This window comes from Prinia subflava, chromosome Z (assembly GCF_021018805.1).
Source record: "Prinia subflava isolate CZ2003 ecotype Zambia chromosome Z, Cam_Psub_1.2, whole genome shotgun sequence".
NCBI classification, from domain to species: Eukaryota; Metazoa; Chordata; class Aves; order Passeriformes; family Cisticolidae; genus Prinia; species Prinia subflava.
Genome location: NC_086283.1, coordinates 97667177 through 97692296, shown reverse-complemented (window position 1 = coordinate 97692296; position 25120 = coordinate 97667177). Strand labels below are relative to the sequence as shown.

Genomic DNA, 25120 nt, shown 5'->3' with positions numbered 1-25120 from the left:
CCTCAAGTTTCCCTCTTTTTTCTTGTGAGTGGAACTTTTTTTCTGCCTTCTTTTGATCTCAAATGATTCATGACTGCTGGTGGGCCTTTACTTTCAGAAAAGACTTGTCTGGTTCCTGTACAGCTGCAATGACAATGGCAGATACAAGACAGAAATTGCTAGCTGGTGTGCTTTTGGTAGAAGGTTGTTTCGTTTTTTATTCTTGCTAACACCGAGCAATGAAAACTTGCTTGTTCAACTGCTTTGTGCTGTTCCTTCATTATTGAAATGCAGGATGATATTTTCCACTGTGATTCTGTCAACTGAAAATTACAAATTATATTGGAAGCACTGATGATGAAAGTGAATTTTCAGAAGTAGGTATGAGAAGGGAGATAGTCCTTGGCTTCAGAGGGAACAATTTTGGTTTACAATTTTTTTTCTACTTTTAAGGCAGCCTTAAAAGTGCAGAGATAAGTTTGAATATGTTTGGTCAAAAAGAAATTTTTAAAAATAATGAAATTTCAACTTTCCTAAGATTTGGGTAGTCATTCAGGTAATGTGGGTACCATATGAAATCTCATTAACTTCTACTGATGAGACTTAGCTGATGTCATTCAGGCTGGATGGTGTTTGATTCTTGTCAATTCTTGTTGAACAAACTGATGCATTGAACTTGTGTTAACCACCACTCAGCACAGATCCTGGAAATAATACGTGCTTTGAGTGAGTAGCAAAGTGACTGGAAAGGAACAGTTCTTCAGTGAACAAGTCCACAGGAACAAATACAATAAAAGTATTCAAAGAGAAAATTAAAATCACAATGTTGGAAGACCATTTAAATGATCCTGCTTTGTCTTTAATGAGAATCATTTTTTTTTAGTGTTTGTCAAGTAAAAATGTGTAGAAACTTTAGGTAGCCAAATAGTGATCAGACTGCAAAACTGACAAAAGCAATCAAAACTCTGGTATTTACATACAGTAAGGCAAAACAACTAACAAGCATTAGATTTAAAAAACCCAAACCCCTAAAAATAATGGACTAACAAATTTTCTTTGTATATGCTAATCTCTGTGAGAAAGACAGCAAGGCATCTCAAAGCATACTCTACGCAGTCACCTTTTCCTAGGAAAGCAAGCTTTTGATTAAATAAAAAATCAAGGAAAGGACCACTCCACTGTAGGATGATGCTCGTAAAACTGACCAGGACTGTATTACCTTTCTCCAGGATATTCTGTGAAAGATATTTAGGCATAGAAGTAATTCATGGAGGACTAGTATAGTGGAAGTATAAAGTGAAGAATGTCCCATCTCCTAAATTTGTACCTATAATTTTCCACTCTGCCTTTCTTGGAGACTTTGTTTTTTACCATATTACTGAATTTTTATCACAGATGATTCAGTTAAGATTTCCTGATTTTCACTGGACAGAGTTTATTGCTTTTTTTCCTTGGATTTGTGAATTCATTTTCTTAGGTAATTTCATCATACTGTTAGATTTCTTGTTGGTACCTCTTAAAGAAGAGCTTTTACAGATCCTGGTTTCATTGCTTATATATCCAGCTGTGAGTGGGGAAGAATTAGGCCTGTGATCAAAAGCACTGTAAGGAAAGAATTATGAGAGTTATTTCTTTTTGGTGATACTTTAAATCTTTAAGAGGTAGTTAAAGGTAATTTTTTTTTTTTTTTTGGTTAAGGGTGGATGTCCACTTACATTTTGCTTTCAGGCAAATATGTTCTTTTTTCTGATAAAGACTATCAAATTTCAAGTGAAAACAAGCTAAAAGCAGTTCCGCTTGTTTTCTTCAAATTAGGTAAATTAGTTACAGAGTTTAAGAGGGACTGGGCAAGTAGAGCATATGGTGCAGAAACAGTTATCTCTGCTGGTTTAATGAGGAAGAAAAGTAAGAAAACAGGAAAAAAAAAGAGATTGCAGTGTACCATGAAGACCCTGTTTCTGCCAAGCTCAGGACTGTTGATGTTTACTAGATAAATGAATTCCCATGCTCATCTGGCATACATGTGTTGTGTCTGCAGAGAGGATGCAGTGACAAGTGCTGGTTCAGGACAAGTGGTGGAAATCCATTCAAACAGGGAGAGTGCTGGGGACTGCCACTGGCAGTGGCACTGCAGCCTTGCAGTGTTGCACACAGCTCTGTCTGCTGCAGCTTGAGCTAGAGGAGTGCAGCCTGGGTGTGTGACTCTCAACATGAGAGAAAGAAAATTTGCTTCAAATATAGAAACCTAGCTTTTAATCTGCTAACATTACCCAAAATGAATCTGCTACACACCAGCTTCGATGGCAGCTCCTATTTACTTTAAATAAATGAATGCCTCTATAAATAAATACCCTTTATGGAGGAATCTCTTCTTTATTAGGTCATACTGAAGTAATAAAATAAACAAAAAGCTTTGGAAAAAATAAGCAGAAGGCTTTGCACAAGAAGAGATGAGGAGGAGGTTTGCAGGTATCCTGGTGAATTCAAGCGTGGGTTGTTTTCTTAATTACTGAGAACACTTGCAAGACAATAGCATCTTCTGTTTGTGAATTAATATAATTTAGACACCTATTTTTAACCTGGTACATAAAATCGTTTGACAAGATAGTAAAATTGGAAGTAGTTACGATCTAAACCAAAGATTATATCTTCACATGATGACTAATTTCTAGCAACAAATAAACTTGGAAAACACAAACCACGTGTATCCATCTTTGATAATTAAAAAACCCAGTAGAAAAACAGAATTAAAATGTCAAGAAAAAGACGAATGTATAAAGACAAGAACTTGGATTAGAAATCAGTTTTACTATTTTTTTCCTTTGTAAAGGCATTACAGATTCAAGAGACAAGGAGAAAATATGCTATACGAAATTCCCAAGAGTATGTGAAATGCACATTTGAGTGTGACTTCCAGATCTGTTCTGAAGACTTTATTATCTTATATGCATATAGTTTAATATCACCTTTTGGAGTACCCAGTGAGTCTTCTCACAGCTTATGCTAAGCAAAGACCTGAGTCTTTGTGGGAATGAGTTTTCTGACTTATTAGAGATTTATGACAAGATTTATTTGTCATAGATTTATCTTTATGGGATCTCACTGATTTAGTTGGTAATGTCCAATTTTTATTTCAGATGTAGGACCATCTATAGAGAATGCTAAATATACTGAAATATGTGAATGTAACAGAATGGAAAACAATAAATACTAGAATAAATATCAGAGCAAAAGAACAATTTAATTTCTATTTTGTGTATGCATTTTGAGTGTTTTTACAAAATGCTTTTGTAGATGTTTCCTGAAGGAATATTTCCGTTTCCTGGGAAGGTTTTTTTGTTTGTTTTAGTTGAAGGAATTGAATAGGAATGTGGTGTTTGGTTTAGTGAAAATCAGCAAACATGTTGGATGAATTGGTTGGTACAAAGAGGATATAGCTAGATTACCATCTCTGCTTTTGCTGCTTTATGCTACTCAGGTAGTCATTAATCCTTATGGTTACAGACTTTCCAGTTACTTATACTTGTAGTAATCAGTCCAACATAATTGAAAGGGTGGGAAGCTATCATGCATGGGCTGTAAATTATTCCTCTCTGTGCTTATCACCTTAAGGCACAGATTTCAGTTCATTGAGAAAGCAAAGCTGTTTAAAAAAACAGTGGTCAGATTGAGCATTTTGCTTGGAAACTTAAGCAATATAAAGACACATTTCTGATTTCTGCCCAGACAGAAATTTTGCTCTGTCTACATGTTTTTTGATGGAAGAGTTTGTTCTTAATGAGTTTGAATGGGCAATTCTTTGTTGATATACCTGGTTTATCACAAACTGCAATGTGAGTTCAGTTACTTTTACAAGTTATTTATTACTTTATTTGAGTCTGCTGAAGTCACAGGTTAGGTGTACTGCAGAAAACATGTTTTTTTTAGAGCTGGCTCTTATACTCTTTGTTTAGGTATTCCTAAACTCCTGCTTTCTTCAATATATATATATATATACACACATATACACCCTGTACTAATAGGGAATTTGACAACTGAAAACCCTTACTGGAAAAACAAAAAGAAACAAATATAAGTCTAAGAATTAGAGGAATTCCGATTTTGGCTAAATCGGACACTGTAAAATTGTCTAAAATCTAGGAACACCCTGCACCCATTCACACTCAGAAAAGTACCTGTTCGTGAAGTTCTTGAAAGTGTTTGTAGAAGGCTTCAGCAGATCCAGTGAATTTTGATGCATTGCATGTTCAGTAATAGCTGGTAGATACTGTAGCCACACACAGGTAAGGGTCAGATACCTAATTCAGCACACAGAGGATAACATCTACAGAGCACCTTGAAAACTGAAAAGCTGTAATTAGAGAAACTGCCTTGGCATAAAAGATTCACCAGGATGACCTACTTAAAAGGATCATCATGTACCTAAAGTCAGGCTACAGTTTGCAGTCATAAATATTACATCAGGGCTTTTTTTAAGGCTGCATTTCCTTTCCAGTAAATGCTTCAGTTCCCATTAATAGTTGAATAGTGCCATCACATCTGATTTCTTTGAGAAACAGTCAAAGTGTATGAAATTAATCTAGAAGAAGATACTAAAAATAAAGACTTTTTTACTGTAGGTGAACTTCTATTATTAAAAAGCTAGGGAAATATCTTTTAGCTCTCGAAGTCATGTCTATGTGATTGTAGGCTTCGTTTTCTTGTATCAGAAGTACATGACATCTTAGTTTATCTAATACAGTCTGTAGTTTTTCCTGTGCCTCAAAACACTATCAGTCCTAAAACTCATGTCTGGAGTTACTCCTGGAGACAGTATATGCAATAGAATGAGTAAAAAAAGACAACTTCTCAAAGCCATTCCTTGGTCTTCTCCCATCATGCTCTGAGGGCAATTCACACTGCTCCAGAAAGGGTAATAAGATTAGCTTCAGAAATTTCCATCTATTTTTACTCCTGCATCATATCTCACTGCCTCCTTAGTTGTATTACAGCAGTTTTTCTGAGGTAATGCTGGAAAATAGATCATTAAAATGATCATGGTTAAAAATAACCTTTCCCCAAGCTGGAAGCAGTGTTTTCTTAGAAGCACTGCTAAAAAATTGTCGCCTGCTTTCTCCCAAAGGGGAGGCTTCTACGATCTGTTGCAGTGTCCAGATTCACACACACACACAGACAGGCTCCCTTAACTTTGGACACATGAGTCATAATGCAATTTTGTAATTGATTTTAGCTGTTCTAACTACAGACTGTTGCCAAAGAATGATCCTGCATTTCTTCCTTCTGTATGCTTGCATGCTGCTGCCATTTCTTTTTCCTGCCCCTGGTGATAATGCAGATGTGTTGTGAGCAAATTGTCTTGCAGATTTGCCTGAAAACTGCATGGAGAAGAGGGACTGGTTAGTCTTCAGTCTAATAAGCAAACTGCTCTTGACTCATTATGTCTGCATTTGTGACCTTGGGGCTGCACAAGATGGAAAGATACAGCAGGGGAGCAGAGAGAAGGGCTGGGGCAAAATGTCTTGGTGCTTTCACTCAGCTGGGTTAGTGGGAACTCATGCTGGACTAACACACTTGGAGATGCATTAGCTGATAATATACATTCTGCCCCTACTGTGAGTATAGATTGGAAGAAAGGAATGTGTCTGTCCATGACCTAGGTATTGGGAATCTCCAAGTGTGAAAGTGCCACCACTTCTGCCCACACAGCTCCCCTGTGGGAGCTGAATTTTTTAGGATGGGATTTCCCATTGCCAAGACTTGGTGTGAATGCACTGGCCAAAGTCAGTCAGCTTTGAGACAGTGGTACAGATTGGAGGAATACTAACTTCCTACAGCATTTGTATTAAAAAAAAGGCTAGAGATATTTCATGGCAACTCACTGAGAGAAAGATTAGTATTTGTAGCCCTGTTTTGTAAGAAAGGGCTTAGAAAATATGTTGTATGATGCGTGGAATTGCTTGGTTTCTTTCAGAATAAAACCTGGAATCTGAGACTAGAGAGTAAAAAATTAAATTCTGAAGATTAACAGAGAAATTAAATTTATCTTCGGCATATTTTTTGTAACCTGTGGGATTTGTATCTCTGAAGAAAATACAGCCTGTTTATATTTGAAGTCCTGTATTCTGATGTCCAGTGATTAAATAAAAATTCTGTATCAGTGTGAAGAGGCATCTAAAAATAGCCAACTATAAGCTTTTTTTTCTCTTATATTTTACAGGTTGAGTATTACAGCTTCACTTGTACCTGAGCTTTTTCCACTGATGTCCAACACACAATAGACATTCCAAACAATATTTGGCAGGTGCCTTTGCAGCTTAACAGCAGCCCTTCTTTGACACAGGATGGAGGACACATACAAAGACAGGACTTCACTAGTGAAGGGGGCCAAAGATATTGCTAAAGAGGTGAAGAGGCAAGCAGTGAAAAAGGTGAACAAAGCAGTTGACAAAGCCCAGGATGGCTACACACAGAGGTCCTACAATCGATTCCAGGATGAGGAAGATGACGATGATTACTATGGCCAAGGAGGAAATTATGGTGTAGAAGCTAATGATGATGAAGGATCAAGTGAAGCAACTGAAGGACATGATGAAGATGATGAAATTTATGAAGGGGAGTATCAGGGAATCCCCAACATGGGGCAGGGTAAGGATGACATGGTGGCCTTAGGTCAGTCTATGCGTGATGAATACAAGGATCGTCATGAACTGGAAACAGAGAGGAAAGCTGATGAAGAGGAGCTAGCACAGCAATATGAATTGATAATACAAGAATGTGGCCATGGTCGCTTCCAGTGGGCCCTCTTCTTTGTGTTAGGAATGGCCCTAATGGCTGATGGCGTTGAAGTGTTTGTGGTTGGATTTGTGTTGCCCAGTGCTGAAACAGATATGTGTATACCCAATTCTGGATCAGGATGGCTTGGTAAGTAAAGCCTTCATTCTGTCTTTTTGTTGTTAAACTATTTGTTTACAGTAAGACTTAATACGTATTTGTCAGCACAGAAACTTATATAAAAATAGGTTCATCTTGAAGATAAATTCCATTATTTAAATTAAAATTAATTGTATTAATTCAAAATTTAATTAATATAGTAATTTTATTTTTTTAGATTAGTGTTTTCTTATTCAGTCACTAAAAAAATCACTAAAGAGAAAGACTGCATTGTAAAACATAGGGACAAATTTTGTTCTCATATACAAGAGTAGATGTCCAAATGAACTAATCTAAAATAAAGCAAAACCACAAAACCAGCCCACAGATGGAGAATTGGAGTCCTGCTGAAATGATATTGGTATAATAAAGAACAGATGATACAACTGTATGGCAACATTTTCACATATGAACCTTTGCAATGGTGAGGTGAAATTCAATCTGGAAAACTCAAAAAATTCCAATAAAAATGCTATCTATTATAGCCTTTCCCTCTTTTTGTCTTTTGTCATTTTATACCAACAACTGTTCTCTAGCCATCCAAAGAGAACACTGTTCACTGCGGATCAGAGTGACAGAAGAATGAACATGGGATGTGTTTTCTGTGTCCATTCTGTTTTTGGGGATGTGCTGTGTTTCATCCCCTAGTCTGTTCCCTCCTGTGGTGTTGGACACAGGCACTCTGAGCCAGCCTTGTGTGGCTTGGTGAGAGCAGCAGTGCTGCAATCAGGTCCCTGATGTTTTCCCTGGATATGCCAGGGCACAGCAGGTAAAACAAGGCTCTCATGGGGCAGGGCTGTGGAGAAAAGTTGAAGAAAGAGTTTCCCAAAGAAGAGGGGAGGTAGGAACCTGGGCAATTGGGACAGAAATGGAAATAAAATATATATGTGTAGATAAGTGACTTGGGCCTGAAGACTGTTACAGAAAGGAGAACTTTTAAGACATTTTAAAAGCCTTTGTTTCCTAGCAGATGTTCTGCTTGTACCCTCCCTCTTTGCAGCACGTGGTTGTGTTGCAACAGATCTCATTTTAGCTTTGCTCAGTTTCCTGACATATTGATACCAGCAGTTTGGCTCGATGGGTTTCAATAGTGGGGACTGCAGTCTCCCCCTGCTACATCTCTAAGCCTCCCTCCAGGTGACAGGAGCATAAGTGGAAAGTGAGGATTTCTAAGATGACTGTGTCCTTTGCATCATTCTGTGCCATTTGATCATTTGTTATTAGAACTACTTTGCGTATGTTATTAGAACAACTTTGTATATACTATGTATATACAAATGTATATGTATATGTATATACTATGCAGGGCAGTGATTAAACTTAAATGGAGAGAAAAAATTATTAAAGTTTTAATGGTTAAAGAGGCTGAATGCATATAATCTGTTTTGTACTGCTGGTTGACATCAAATGCCAAAATTGTATGTGTCATTCTTGGACCTGTGAGCTTTCAAGTCTAGCTCTTAAAGAAGGATGAAAAGCAAAAACAAAGCAAATCTGTATCACCAGATAAATGTCAATGATTTAGTGCAGGTAATAACATACAATGCATCTTTAAAAAGTAGTGAATGCCCAACCTGCTTTTTAACGTGATTTTTTTCATCTAGTCCTTGTCAGTTGACAATATCTTTAAAACTGACACCTCAATTGTTATAATTTTTGTAAACTTTGTATTTTTTATATTGCTAGCACAAAAACTATTTATCTCACCCCCATTTTTAAAATTACTGATTGTAATGGTGTGAGTATCTACTAGAATGATTTACTCGTTTTCTGCTGTGAGATAGGATTGGGAGAAAAACAAACCAGGCCCAAAACTTTAAAGGGCATAAATAGAGGTTTATTATCAAAACTATAAAAGGGAAAAAAATTAGTAAGAATCAGAATAAAACCCTCAAAACACTTCTCCTCTCCCCCAACAGCTTCTTTTCTTTCTCACAGACAACATATAAAGACAAAACTTGGAACTCTAAGTCAGTTTACCACTTACAGAATAGTGGTCATCAGTTCATTTAGAGAGAGAAGCCTTTTGGTTTACCATGGAAACTTCCCACAAGACAAGAACAGTCTTCTTGTGGCCTTTAATTCCCACAAAAGCAGCTGCCCAGGAATCTGCAGTTGTGAAGTCCCTCCCATATTACACAGCCTCTCACCACTCCAGCATGGGTCATGCATACTCATGGGGTATCAATTTAAAGATGAACGGTTCTAAAAGGAAAGGTTTTTCTTCATCTCTAGGAACAGACATATTTTCTCTTTCTAGGAGAAGAGCCTCATTTTTGTCTCATCTCTCTCTCACTGTTCAAGCTTCTCATAAGATCACAACTATTTCAATATTTAGTCCATCACAAATACGTTTGCTATCTGCAACTCTGAACATTCTTATCATTGCCCCAATAACTATTTTTCCATTAATTAAAGGGATGTTCTAGTATAACACAGTCCATTACCGTAGCTCACAAAAGAATTTCAGCCTAAAACCTAGGCATCTTCTCATCCTTTCCATCTAAGATGTAACTCTTCCTTCACTGAATTTGGTGTCTTCACATTGGACCTCTACATATCTCCACTCTGTCCCTTTTCTATCACTCAAAGAGGATTTAATGTTTTGCAAGTTTCACATGTCAAGGAAGGAGTTAACAGCCTGCAAGAGGGGATGATTGTTCTTTTGGGTAGTGGCTGAAGTTCGTACATTCCGACCACGCCAGGGCTGTGCCAGGATCCTGGGGAGCCCAGCCACACCCAAACTGCTCACTCCGCACTGCTGGGCCCCCTCCCCTGGCTGGATGACATTTTAGCAGAGGCCAGAGCTGTCTGCAGTGGAGGATTCTTCAGAAAACTGCACCGGGGTGGGGAGAGAGGGAAGGGGCCTGGCTCCCGGCAGGGGCTGCCCTGCCTGGCTGGGCCTCTCAGGGGCGTGTGGAGGGTGGGGTGGTGTGGCAGCAGAATGCTAGCAGCTGCTTGGGCTTGATCCGGCCAGGATGGGGAAAACTCTCCTCTCCTCTCCTCTCCTCTCCTCTCCTCTCCTCTCCTCTCCTCTCCTCTCCTCTCCTCTCCTCTCCTCTCCTCTCCTCTCCTCTCCTCTCCTCTCCTCTCCTCTCCTCTCCTCTCCTCTCCTCTCCTCTCCTCTCCTCTCCTCTCCTCTCCTCTCCTCTCCTCTCCTCTCCTCTCCTCTCCTCTCCTCTCCTCTCCTCTCCTCTCCTCTCCTCTCCTCTCCTCTCCTCTCCTCTCCTCTCCTCTCCTCTCCTCTCCTCTCCTCTCCTCTCCTCTCCTCTCCTCTCCTCTCCTCGAATCTCCTCGAATCTCCTCTCCTCGAATCTCCTCGAATCTCCTCTCCTCTCCTCGAATCTCCTCTCCTCTCCTCTCCTCTCCTCTCCTCTCCTCTCCTCTCCTCTCCTCTCCTCTCCTCTCCTCTCCTCTCCTCTCCTCTCCTCTCCTCTCCTCTCCTCGAATCTCCTCTCCTCGAATCTCCTCTCCTCGAATCTCCTCTCCTCTCCTCGAATCTCCTCTCCTCTCCTCTCCTCGAATCTCCTCTCCTCTCCTCGAATCTCCTCTCCTCGAATCTCCTCTCCTCGAATCTCCTCGAATCTCCTCTCCTCTCCTCGAATCTCCTCTCCTCTCCTCTCCTCGAATCTCCTCGAATCTCCTCTCCTCTCCTCGAATCTCCTCTCCTCGGATCTCCTCTCCTCGAATCTCCTCGACTCTTCTCTCCTCTCCTCGAATCTCCTCTCCTCGAATCTCCTCGAATCTCCTCGAATCTCCTCGACTCTTCTCTCCTCTCCTCGAATCTCCTCTCCTCGAATCTCCTCTCCTCGAATCTCCTCTCCTCAGCAAAACCAGCCCCGCTGCCCCCTGTTATCTGTTCCCACGCCAGAATAAAAGAAAGGTATTCCCATAATTCCTCTGATTTTTAATCTATGAAGTCCAGAGGTGTGTCCCATATTTAACTGGTTAATCAGAGTGTCAACATTCAAAGCCAGTCAGTAACTGGTTTGTTCCATAGCTTTCTTCAATCAGTGGAAAATCAGCACACTGAAAAATCTGCTTGTTTTACCACGTGCACCCTTCTCAACAAATGAAACAGTCAAATTTGTCTTTATTCTTCAGGGTGATAAAATATAAGGATGTCCCAGTTTAGGGCAAATATGGGAGAAACCCTCTGAATGAGGATCCTCTGGGAAGCAAACCCAAACAGCCCTTTTCCTCAGTTGGTCCAGGAAAAAAATCTCCTTGGAGAAAAGTGGAAAAAGCTACTTATTTAACAGAGTACCCACAAGCATAAAAATAAATAATACGAAACAATAAAATCTCTTGTTGTTCTGAAGTGAGATGGCAAACTCAGAGCATCCTTGCCATGGGCTGTAGCTCAGCTCAGCTGAGCCAGTCTCTTATCAGTTCCTCTGGTGCTGGAAAATGCCGTCCTGGGTCTCAGTGGGCAGCAGGTGTGAGATCCAGGTGTCTCTCTGATTTTTCAGTCCAGAACAGGTTTAAACAGTCCCAAGAAAAAGACAAAAAACCCACAAAAAACAAAACGAAAAACAAACCAAAAAACCCCCCAAACAAACAAACCCCCCAAACCAAAACAAATTTAAAAAACCCCACCCCCCCACAAAAAAAAAAACAACAAAACCAACAAAAAAACACAAAACAAAACAAAACCACAAAACAGCAGACAAACAAACCAACCCACAACAGTCCAGGGAACTTTTCTGCCTCAGCTAGCTAAAACTAACTAAAAGCAAAAAAAGACCTCTGTCCTGCTGTCTGTCTGTGCTTCAGACACAGTCCAGGAGTCAGAATGTGAAGGAGTGCAGCTTCTGAAAACAAACTCTTCACTTCTCTGTCTCCTCCTCCAGTCTTAAATGTACAGAGCACAATATCCAACACAGACATAACAGGTGATTGGGGATACAAGCATCATAAAGTCAACCCAAGACAAAGCGTAACCCCCAAATCTCCAATTAATTAATATTTCACTGTATTTTCTACAAATACTATTCTTTCTAAACAACTGTATTAAATATATGGAGGTGTTTGGAACTGGGGGGTATTGTCCCCACCATAGCAGGGGCCAAGAGTACTCACATCCATCCATTGGGGTCTGACCCATGTCAAGAAAGTTGAGGATTTCCCTGTCACCAGAGTTCTTATGATGATGTCTTGAGATGTACTGGAATAACTCTGGAAATACTTAACTGAATTCAGTACAGGAGCTGTTAAATGCCTCATTGTTACAAGTATATATGTGTGTGTGTATATAAACGATACGTGTTGACAAAACTAAGGTAACAGCTCTAGAAAACTTAGCTGTGCAAGTAATGTATTTTCATGCCTAAAATATAGAAATTGTAATGTATCTTCCTTTTGCAATAATATAAACCTAACCTCTCTGTTGTGGTATTAACAAACAAATAATTATGTACTAAAAGATTAACATACAAAAGCAGGAAAGAATGGAGATAGGCAATTTCTTTCCCAGTGTGTATTGAAGGAATTGCAACATGTAAATGTTTTTATCAATAATTTCACAAAAAAAATGTATTTCTGCCCCATTGTTACTAGAAATATATCATAAGGTGCAAGTCGTTAGTACATCAGTGTACATATGGCTTATAAATAGAGTAGATATACAGCTCCCAGACAGCATAACATTAATTCCAGTGATACAAAACATTCATTGTAGTAGTGAATGCTTAGTGAAAACATTTTTATGTTTTTATAACTGGGTCCACACAGCCATGCATTTCAATTACTTTGCACTTGTGATTTCAACTCATAATTACATCCTAACTGGGGTCTTCCAGACAGGCATAAGTCTTTTTTTCATTATTAGAATTCTATAATCCAGAGGATTCTAATGTTGTTAAAATATTAAAGTCACAGGACTAATGCTAAGAGTTATAAGGTAAAATCAGTACACATACACAATGTTTATTTTTCAGGCAATTTTCTAGACTGTCAAGATAGTCACTAAGAACACCTTAATTTGTCTTTAAAAAAGCATTCATTGATTTGGTTGTAAAAACTGTTTTCTTATATATCATGCCATGAGAGTTTACTAGGGAAATTAAAATTGAGCTAATTAATTGAGCTAATTAAAAACATGTGATGATATTAATTGACCCTCCATGTTGCATTTATTATTTTTAAAAAATTCACTTTCACAAGGACAGTTTCCCAAAATCCTTCTATGTTGACCCTTGCATGAGCTTGAGATCACTGTTATTGATCACCAGCAACATCTCAGTTTATAAAGTAACATAATGAGTGTGCTGATGTCATGAATTAACTTCAAGTTGTCTTTTGAATTAAATAATAAACCAATACATTTTTCATCTTAAGTAAGTGATTTTCTTGAGATGAAAGGACAGTTGACTATCTTGAATTATCCAAGATTATAGTGACATGTCACTAAGCATGAGAGAAATGTGTCCCTGCTGTATCATAACTTGGCTGTACTTTTTAACTCCTGAATGTAAGAGGATTCACACTGGCCTGTTTGTTTCTGGCACTGATGAGGAAAGACTGAACCTTCATGAGACAAGTTGTAGGCTCAGGCCTAAAGATTTTATTTTAACCCTTTTCCTTATTGAGTCTTATCTCTTTGGTTTTATCAGTCAGAAAGAGACTGATTTTAGGTTAATTCTGTGAGCTCTGATTTGGGTATACTTCTCTAACTAATTTTTCTCTGTCTTTGCATTCACATTGGTCTTTGTATTCAGATTGTTCTTAAGGATTTTTCTGGGGTTTTTTTGGGGGTCGAGGGTGTTTCTTGGATTTTTTGGGGGGTTTTTTGGTTGGTTGGTTGGTTGGGTTTTTTTAAAATGTAACATTTTCATTATAGCTTTTTCTTTCCTCAGGATCTCTGTATCTGAAATACTGAAACATTGTTTTTCCTAAGCTAGGCAAACCTAGTCTATCCCAGCTATATCTGCTCCTTCTGACCATCCTGTCACTGGTTCTCCCTTGGGACCTGTAAGTGCTCACCCTTGTGTGTAGGACCCTTGACAGCTGCTGTCACTGTTGTTAGAAGTGAATAAAGGCTGAATCCTGCTCAGCTGATCATGAGGCCACTCTTCACAGCATCAGTTGGCAACTTTTCCAGACAGACACCTCCATCCTTTTTTTTTTTGTGCTTTATCATGTAATCATAGAATAGTTTGAGTTGGAAAGGACCTTTAAAAGGTCAGGCAATCCAACCCCCCTGCAATGTGCAGGGACAGCTTTAACTGAATCAGGTTGCTCGGAGTCCCAGCCACCTCAGCCCAAAAATCTTAACATCTCAGGATTTAGTGATTATTTTTAAATTTTTTATTTTTTGTAGGTGTACAATTAGGCACTCTTGTTTGCTGATTGATGTCCTTTACAGAGGCCAATTGCTCCTCAATGATTTCTAATAGTCTCCCAGGTCTGTTTTGAATTCCTGTATGATCCTCTGTATCAAGTTTAGACTGAATGATCTCTTGATGGTTAATAATCTTCTACTCTGTTCTGTCTTACCATGGTGTTACCCTATGTGTTAGTCAAGACTTTGATACAGGTTCATAGACAGTTCAGTAACAAACCTTGAAATAATTTTTTATATGTAAAAGACATTCTTAGCTGATAAGTCAGGCTACAGACATTTACTTCCATCTAAACAACTCAAGTGTTGTGGTAAATCGCTGGACTGATATTGCAAGTCCTGTGAATATGAATAGCAACAAAGAGCTTACCTTGGAAATAAGATTATTTTCTGAAACCCTACATTTAGTGTCATATAATACCCTGATCTAAGGGTCTCTTTCTGTTATTTTCTGAATTTAATAATAAAATTTTGTGTAGTATTTGTAGAAAAAAGAATATTATTGACATAACTACGTCTTTTGGGCAGAAGTAGTTCTCATTCTAGCACAAAAGCCTACCAATTCTCCATTGATTACTAACTTGCACATTAGCTGCTTTAATAACAGTGCTTCCCATGCCTACTCTGTCTCAAAACCTAACAAACATAACCAGCGTAATTCCAATCCACATAGTTCTTTCTCTTTACACGAGAAGAAGTGCTCCCCAGAAGTTTGGTAGCTGATGAAATGTGCATATAAACTCTGTTAAGAATACGAAATGATCTCTGGATTTTTCCACTTCTTAGTTTAAAGAAGTACTGTCGTGCCTGATCCTTGCTATTTAATTTGATTCTGTGTTTGCAATGATCATTTTCAACAACTTTATATTCAACAAATACCTTTCTTGAAACTTATAAATGATGAGTACAAGTCCTTCCATTGGAACAGAATAACCCAAGTCACTGGTAGAGGCTAGTCACTAAAATGCTGGGTAGCAAACAGCTCTGCAGAAGGATCTCGTTTTTTAGGAAGCAAGTTCACATAGGACAGCAGTGCCTTGCAGCTTCTTTGACAAAAGTGACCAGTAAGCAGAGAGGAGTGATTTTTTCCATTCTCAACAAAGTGAGCCCCCATGTTAGATTCACTTTCTTATTGTGGAGACACATAAAAAGAAGAAATTAACAAATTCAGGCAGATTCAGAGGACTGATAATGTGATAAGAAGAGTGAAATACACACCATATAAGAAGCAAAAGGACCCAGTCTTCTTTAACGTGGAGAAAAGAGGTCTGAGGTGAATCTCTCTGTACTATTTGGCAACAAAATTGAGAGAAACTACAGTGAAGGTGAATTAAAGTTTTTCTCAGAGGAGCACAAAGATCAGAAGTTGCAACTGGGGATCATCTGGTACAATGAAGAAAGTTCAGAGTGAGATGGTCAACCACCAGGAATGTTGCATAGAGAAGCTGTGGGATGTTTGGTAGATTTTCAAAGGTTGACTGATGTTATGTTAGGGTTGCAGTTTGGAGACAGGAACACAACTGTTATAAATGCCAATAAAGTAGTCCAATTAAAATCATAATTTTTGGTTTATTAAATAAAGATCGAATTACAGAATTTCAGCAAAACCACCCACAGCGGAGATACTTTGACGATTAACCCAGGGAATTATCAAAGGGTGAACTGGGACGCAGTATCTGGCCAACTGCTGTTCCCCCCTGAGTTCACAAACTGGCCTTGTTCGGGGCTTAGTTTTTATACACTTTATCCCGCCTCTGGCAAAAATTTCCTCATAGTCCTTTTGTTTCCAAGCTAGTTATTCAAATTCATAGTTGTCTCTGACTTAGCTGAAAAGAGTTTCTTCTCCGCTGTGAGGTGTCAATCTCTGGTTTCCCGGGAGTGAATAGACACCAAGTTTTTATGAATGGTATAAGTTCATCTCCGGAGGTGTGGATGATGACATTCCTCTAATGGTGGTGTTCCAATGCTCAGATGAGGGTGTTGGCTGCAGATAATGATCTGACGACTCTGCCATCCAGGGAGGAGAAGACTGATAAATTATCTTAATGTGTCTTCTCCTAATGCCGAGGAGACAGCCAGTTTTCCCGTAAATCCTTTGTCTCCTTGTTAAACTCCAGGGTGGTGCCTGCTTTTTGTCTTAGCAAATTTTCAAGGAAGACTGAAACTTAAGACTATATTCCCCTATACAATGATTTTATAATTTCTAACATGCCATAACCCATAAGAACACGAATTAACATCCCATATTTTTCACACACCTGACTACTCCGAAGGTCATGCGACAAACAGCCAAAGTTTATTGTTGGGCGCCCTCCTTTTATAGGTGGTTCCAAATTCCTGTGCCTGGACAAGCAATTGGTCAGGGTCTTAGCCCAGCCCAGCATCCTGGCCAATGATATGCCTGCATTTGGGATTGAATGGGATTGGCTGGGGTCCCCTGTTTGGGTTTGAATCTCATTTGAATATCATTACCTGGGGACTCGTTTACTTCTATTCTACAATGAACTAGGTTAGCCGAATTGGATTTCTTGTTATAGCCAAATTTATCTGTGCATCTTCAGACCAGCTGTATCTGCGATGGACTGATGGCCTGAAGCAAAGTTATCTTGCTCTGAAGGCAACTGTGCTTTTAGCAGAGGTCAGAATAAAGCTTTTCAAAAGTCCTTCCTTACCAAATTTTTCCTGATTAGATGTCTACAAATGTATGATACTTCTACCTACCTATGACTAAAATATGCTGCAGCTGTTACACTTCTGTAAAATTTTAAAGGAAAGGAGGGTTAGAGCTCATGGATTGTACATGGGCTTGCTGTTTCAAACACTGACTAGTGTCTAAATTAATTTAGGAAAAATCATATGCCTTGAATTATTTGTTCTCCTCCTGGGATCTGGCAGAAACCTGGAAGCATGTGACAAGATGTGAATAAAGAGCTGCACAACCTGAGCTTGACAGGAGTATTTTTTAAAAAATTCATTTATCTACATGCCTACTGGGATTATTTACTGGTTAAGAGATTTGAATTTTAATAGATGGTCACAAAACTGTCTTTATACCACAGTGAGTAAAATGCCTTCTGCTACTGTAAGTAGTTATCTGTGTATAATGTTGTTTTTTTGTTAAATATTAGTATAGGTCATTAGAGATGGATGAGATTTATTGCTTGCTACTGCATAAAATACAGTGGGAAAAGGTGAGTGTCTTGTGGTTATATTCCAGTTATTAGTATGGCACTGCCTTTGTTATGACACAATACACCACAAGTGACATAAAATAAAGGAAATCCAGGCTCTGTTACTCTATTTTTTACTGTTGTGTTGACCTAGTAGATGATCTCTTAGACACTTGAAAATTCCAGGGGAAAATCCTTTTTGTTTTTTTTAATTATGGAAACCATGTTGAAGATTTTTTTTTAAATTATTTTATACTTCAGGGATAGGGAAAAATATTAATATCTAATTTTTTAATCTGGACACTTGGACAAGGTATAAATTTTATTCAAGAGAGCTCAGATATCAAAAAAGTTAGATACTTATATAATATCTGGTATATATTCACAATAAAGGAATCTAGATAAAGAGTACTTACTGGGGCCATATCAGACATTTGCTTGTGAGGAATCTCACTGAAGTAACAGTGAGAGTCTGTTGCACTTATAGTTAATAGTAGCAATAAATCTTTAACAGCAGTAGAAATATTTAGAAATAGAGTGTTCTAAATATTCCAGAAAAGGTGAAAATTGGTCTGTAGGATTAATGTCTTACTCCTTCAGAAGGAGATGCTAGAAATACAAATGCCACCATGCATGCTGTTCACCTTTGGTACAGTTCAGCTCCCTTGCAAATGACATTATTAAAGTCCTCCTAGTGCAGTGCTTTTTTGGCTTGCCTTCCTAACACAGTTTTTTGAGGGAGAAAAATTAAGAGACAGATCCTTAACAGCTTATAATTTCTAAGCTGTTACAATATATGGACCAGTGAAAATGGTGGTTATGTCTGGTTTTGTTTTCTGAGGGGAAAAAGGGGACAGTGGAGGGAATATACAATGGGATTTTTTCTCTTATGACCTGGACTAAACCTGTATCACATGGAACATCATGGACTCTCACAAGACAGGAACTGAGAGCACAGATTTGAGCCACTAATGAAGTACAGTGTACTCAGTCCTCTGTGCTGGTGCAGGCTCCCACAGTAAGCCACTATCTAAGGTGGGTCACAACTGCCCACATTTCTGAGTATGATGTTGTTCCCAAGCCACCTTATTGAAGCCAGTATTAAGAGGGTGGACAGACCCATTTCAAATGTTTTTCCTCTTTCAGGTTGTTTCTGCATGCAGCTTTATTGCAAGGACCCATAAGGATCACTGAGTCCAACCCATCATTCTCCTCAGAACAGCCCCCAAAAATCACACCATGTGCCTGAGAGCATTGTCCAAACACCTCTTGAACTCTGTCAGGCTGGTGCTGTGGCCACTATTCTGGGGAACTTCTTCCAGTGCCCAACCACCCTCTGGGGGAAAACCATTTTCATGGTATCCAACCTAAACCCTCCCTCAGGTCCATGCCACCTCCTCAGGTCATGTCACTTGTCACCAGGGAGATCACTGCCTGCTCCTCTGCTTCTGCTGTGAGGATGGTGTAGACTGCAGTGAGGTCTCCCCTCAGATCCTTTCAGGCTGAACAGACCAAGTGGCCTCAGCCACTTCTCATAAGGCTCCCCCTCAAGACCCTTTATCATCTTCATTGTTCTGCTTTGGACAATTTCAAACAGTTTATTGTCTTTTTTTTTTTTTTTTAATTGTGGCACCAGAGCTGCCCCAGCACTGCAGGTGAGGCTGCCCCAGAGCAGAGCAGAGCAGGACAATGCCCTCCCTTGTCCTGCTGATGCTGTCCATGATGTCCCCAGGACACGGGTGGCCCTCCTGGCTGCCAGGGCACTTCTGAGTCATGTTCAACTTTCATGTCCCTCCATGATGCTACTCTCCAGCCTTTTGTACCATTTATTTGCACAGAAAATTAAAGTTAAATACTTACTGCTTGTGTTTTTCTTTAAATCTGTCACAGAGATTTTTTTTGTCTAAAATAATCAAAAATCTTTGGGCTGCTTTTTTGCTCATGACAGGTTATTTTCTGGCTCTGCCTATCCCATCACAAATCAGTAATTTTACCATTTTATTCCTACAAAAGTAGTGAAAAGAAAGAAATTCTTCCCAAAGGAAAAGCCTGAGGGCCATGTTGATTTCACACATTTAATTTAGCTGTTGCCTTCACTTTTTCCTCCATGTCTCAACTACCATGGGATCTCTAGTTGACAATATATCACTTCTTAAATCGATGAGTCAAAAAGAGGTTTTAGCCAAACTGAACATTTAAAATATGATGGTGCACTCTCTTCCAAGTCTCTGTTTGGTTAATTCTGTAGCAGAGTTTAGTATAATTTGCAAGCTTTCACATTCTTTGTGTGGTTTTGAATTTTGCATCTTGCATCAACTGCTGAGCTATGAAATTAAATAGGAAATTTATGAGTTCCTTGTCAAGGGAGAAATATTTTAACAGAAAAAGTGTTAATGAACTTCCTTTATACGTGGACCAAGAATTATTTGATGGCTTGGTCATCATAGTTGAGTAAATATCTTCCTATGCATTTTATAATTGAATTTAATCAATCAAGGATTTTTGAACCTCTTGAAGTTTGACTTTTCTTTTTATCCTACACTATCAGTATGTTGAAGAATTGAAAGAAAATTGTATATTATTATAGCAACCATTTAAAATATATTCTTGTTGTAGACCTTTGGCTTATTTAAGGGAGTGCTGAAAAATATGGAACAAAAATAATTTTTTAATCTGCTCTGGCTGCATTTCACTGCAGATGAAATTTTTTCCTAGTGATGGGTGCTTCAATTCTCACTGAACATGTGTTTCACTTGTTTGAACTATCAGTTTATGATTGTTCCAAATGTATAAAATATCACTACTTTCACAGCTGATGCAGAATCAAAGTGGTGGTGGTTATACAGTATTATACAATAAATATTTACACAAAGGAATAATACAAAGTCACTGCTAGAACAGGTACATGAATATGACACTGGTATGTTTTTAAAAATCTTCCCTTCGTGCAAATGCTATTTCAGCAAAAGCTATAATGGTAGTTAAGTCTGTCCAGGATATTGTGATTTACTGACATTTATAATAAAGACTCTTGTTTGCATTTAGCCTTATTAATTTTTCAATGCTTTGTCAGCCCTATATAGAATGAGAAGTCTTGATATAAGGGAACAATATAAATTTAAGACTTTATAGTTTCACATGCTACTAACAGGCCACAGGAGTCTGGGAGGAATTGCTCACAGGTTTATTCTGTAAGCAGAATTGTGGGTAACTTAAGGAAGTTCTGTACGTAATATTTTTTTTTTACTAGGGAATCTCATATTTTACACTCAGATCAACTTTACTTACAACTCACACTGCTAGATGGGCACTTCCATACAGCTAACTGGAAAATGTTGCTCCCTGGCTCTATTAAACCTATAACATGTTTACACAGCATCTATCAGCCTGCTCCAACTAGAAGGAAAAAAAAAAAGTGGTTATCACGACACATTACATATGTCGTGTTATTCTTGTTTAACAAGAAAACTTCTCTCACAATAAATATGTCATGGACAAAGGGTTTTCAAAGACTCACAGAAACCTGATTAACAGGCAGAAAGGTGTTTTTATACAGCTTTTTCAGGGGATTGCAGAAAGTTGGGAGAGTACTATAAAGCAGAAAAATTAGAAAAATGGTGTAAAGTGAAACTGGCTCTATATCCATAGTGTTAAAGAAAGTCTACATTTTCAGTGATAGGCAAAGGTGGCTATTTGCAAATTTCTTCATATCAGTCTATCTGGACTGAAATTATTTGCTTTATACTGGCAAGAAGTGGAGAGCATCGTATATCAGTTTGAGTGAGTATGGATGAATATAACCCATGTGATATGTGACTCTATTGTGCTGCATATTGCTTTTGTCTGGCATTTGTCAGACCTGCTCATTTTCACAGAGAACAAGCATTTTCCTAATCCATTAGAATTCAGGGCAATTTTCAAGGTTGGTTCTGAAGTCACCACTAGCAAGTCATGTTAAATGGATATTATAAACTGATAGATGCAGTCATCTAAAAATTTTCCATGTAGACATTACAACAGTTCCTCCTGGTACTATGGTAAATACATAATTAAAAACCCCGTTCAATTTCATCAGCACCTGGAGGTGTATTGGCAGCACACAGAAGATTATTCTGATCCATTATTCTTAATTCTGACACACATTCTGGATTATTTAATCTGTATCATTGACTCCAAGTTGTAAAACAGAAAGAAGACATGGGATTTCACTCTCATGCAGCTTTCTGATAGGTGAGGTAGACCAGGCATCTTGTCAGACACTGGGAAATGTGTGTGTTTCAGACCCTTATTAAATTTGGTAAGTTGTTTCTGAACAAGCTTAGCCTAATTCAATGTCTGTTTCTGAAAGCAAAAGGTTTGGTTCGGTTTTAGGTTTTTTTCTTTAATTTTGTTTGGGTTTTTATTCTGTTTTGGTCCTTTTTGGTGTAATTTTTCTTCCACCGCCCTTCCAGCTCATTGGATCAATCATGCTAACAGCCACTGTATGGATGGAACAAAATAAAAGGAAGGTATTTTTTTCCCATTTACGAGGAAAGAAGTTTATTTCTGCACTGGATATAGTTACAGAAAAAAGACTTAATGGCTGATTGAGCACTGGAGAGATAACCGATGGTTAGCTTAAATATTGAACAGAAACCACTGAGATTGCAGTGCTGTTAATTAGCTCTTAGTATCAGGTGTTTTAATTTACTGCATTGGATGTGTCTGTTATTAATGTAGGTTTATATGCTTAGGAATTTTTGTTTAAAATCAACACTAATTAAAAGTTAGTGGTATTCATGGGCTGTGCTTTGTTTAGAGTCAGAAGCAGGACTAGTTGAATAAGATGTTAATATTCAGGTAATAAAACATGTGGCCAAAATGAACAGTTTTGATATGAAATGAGATGATTAGTGTAGATGACTGCATGGGCAATTTAAAGCTTTAGTGAAATATATCTTTTGGCTTTGAAATTTAATTAATCCTAGCTCATTGCACAGTGCTATGCAGCGTTCAAGCATATGCAGCATTTATAATCATTCTGATTCTCAGGACTGCCAAGGAAATGCATTTCAAATTGCAAAGTCACAGCAATTTCTACCATGACAGGGCCAATTCAGAGGTGGACAAAGAGTGCATTGAATTTAGCATCTAAATCTGAGAGCAGAAAAATCCAGAGGAATTTCCACAGTTGCAGTGGGATAAAACAGGAATTAGGCGGGCTAGGACAGCTTAACTAGGTGTGTTTTATCCAAAGCTTGTCTGTAAGGATTTTCTTTCTAGTGCCAGAGGGAATTGTTGGATCAAAGGAAAAGATAATGTGAAAATAATATGTTCAGTGATAGCACCTTGGGAATCTGTCAACAGCTTCATGTCATCACCTGGGATTACCTGAGCTTATGTTAATGTCTGTGCTCTATATATTGCACATTGGTAGCTACCATCTTGTAAAATATTGTTTATATGGGAAGAAAAAGACCATGTATTGGTTGTTTTTCACAGTTCCATGTTGTTAAATTTGAATGCTGATTGACTATTCGTGTTGGAAGTAGCAAAGAAATAGTACTTTAAAAGCTGATTGTTGATAAATTGTTGATTTATCTAGTCAAGTAATGTCTGTATGAAATAGCAGTGTGCTGCTTTTTGCTGAAATAGTGACTATGAGTATCCAGTTTATAAATTATTCCAATGAAGAATTGGAATAACTATGATCAATTTTTTATTCTGGTAAATCTATTATGGAATAAATAAAAATTATGCTAGCATCTGGTAGGAGATAATACTTTTTAAAAAGATTTAAGTTATTGGCACGATAGCATTTTAAAAGTAGAAGTGATGATGACAATGTACTGCTGCCTTATCAGAAAATGCAGCTGTGAAGAAAATTCCTCATCCTAGCAAGTAATCTATTACCTGTCACATTCTCTGCAGCTACTGATCTTCTTCTATGACATTATTAATTTATCTAATTTGGATATGAGGATAAGCAGAAGCATTTATTCCTTTTGTCACTACAGTGTTTCAATTAATAATATCTGAGTACACAAGAATGTGTGTTGCTAATGAAATAATACTCCAAAACTGAGTATTATTTCATTAGTTAAAAAAAAAAGAAGTATTAGCACACCTGCTGGAGTAAATTTTAGATATATTGTAAGGTGAATGTCACTATAAGGAAAGTGAATAGCATACAGAAATGTAGAGCAAGACAATATCATGTTTTTCAAAATGAACTGATAATGCAAAGGTGTAGAGCTATACCAATTTGGTCTGCACAAAATATTTTAAATAAAACTAATCTCATTAGCCCAAAGAGGAGAAATATGCCAGCAAAATGCTTCATGATGGAATTAAATTGAGCCTTATGCCACAAGCAGTGCAGATTGTAAATCTTACAACTGAGGTACAGGAAACTAATCAAAATTAAGCATATTAGGCATATTAGGCATATAAATACGAAAATATAATATGAGGATGCCAGAGGAAACAAAAAAAACCCACCCTAATTTATAACTGAATAAAATTTGTGTGAATGATTGTTGGGGAGTCATTGATTTTTACATGGACAGTATTTCTGTTATAGGACTAGAAGAGTTTTGATCAAACATTTCCAGCAATGAGTTTTCATCTTTGTGATTTCCCACAGGATGGATCTATATGGAGTAGATTCCTGAGACATGAAAATTTTTGTGTTCCTGGGGAAAAAAAGAAGTGGTCTTCTTTTGTTTTGGTTGTTTTCGGGTTGGTTGTTGTTTTTCTTTTTCTTTTTCTTTTTCTTTTTCTTTTTCTTTTTCTTTTTCTTTTTCTTTTTCTTTTTCTTTTTCTTTTTCTTTTTCTTTTTCTTTTTCTTTTTCTTTTTCTTTTTCTTTTTCTTTTTCTTTTTCTTTTTCTTTTTCTTTTTCTTTTTCTTTTTCTTTTTCTTGGGTTGTTTTTGCTTTGTTTTATTTTTTTTTTTCTTTATTTAATGGAGAGGATAGAACAGTTCTAACTTCTCCTTTCCTTCCAAGAAAAAAAGTCTTGGCTCATCTTAGGCCTTTTGACCTTTGGAAGAGCAAGCTGATCAGTTTGTGTAGCCATGCCATGACGTGATTTTTACTTAAGTATCAATGTTAAATTGAGACAAATAAATTGTAGGTATTTGTGAATCTAAACTTTTGGCAACATAAAATTACATATCACCAAATTTTGTCTTGCATTACATTCTTTCTGCTTTTAAAATATGCCAGAAGTCCTAGCCACGTAGTTTCAGTTGTTTTTCAACAATATTGGAGGGTGTATATTGGCTTCTATATCTATTTCCCTTTTTGAGTTGTCTGGAATATTTGGACTTGATTCTTTTAAAAAGGGAAAAATATGGAAGAAACCTCCAGATTTGTGTTCTTTTTTCCATTTAATGTTTTGTAATTTTTTAGGTTGTATATTTTGTTTTGTATTTGTGAGACTTCTCTTTAGAACTGTAGTACTAGGCTACCTCACAATAATTTTTCTTTTACTAATCATTCATCAGATTATAGTATGTCTGTCACAATACTACAAATCTGTATTTTTTTAATTGTTTGTGCCACTGATAATGTTTTTTCTCATCATCCCAAAGTTCATAAAGAGGTTTGCATGAAGAACTGTTGAGTTACTTCCTCTTTTCTGGTCTATGCTGGTCAGCTGAGTATGATATTTTTGTTGGTTTTGCTTTAAGTTCCATTTTCTTGATTTTCATGGTTGA

At 37.7% G+C, this 25120-nt stretch overlaps 1 protein-coding gene across 1 annotated transcript in view; it reads left to right on the top strand.

Annotated features, from left to right (window-relative positions):
• SV2C (synaptic vesicle glycoprotein 2C) overlaps positions 1-25120 on the top strand; it is a 113653-nt gene that overhangs the window by 23348 nt on the left and 65185 nt on the right. The window contains exon 2 of the mRNA XM_063422443.1: positions 6197-6900. Within this exon, the coding sequence (XP_063278513.1) occupies positions 6321-6900 (580 nt within the window). The 5' untranslated portion in view covers positions 6197-6320. The remainder of the gene's footprint in view (positions 1-6196; positions 6901-25120) is intronic.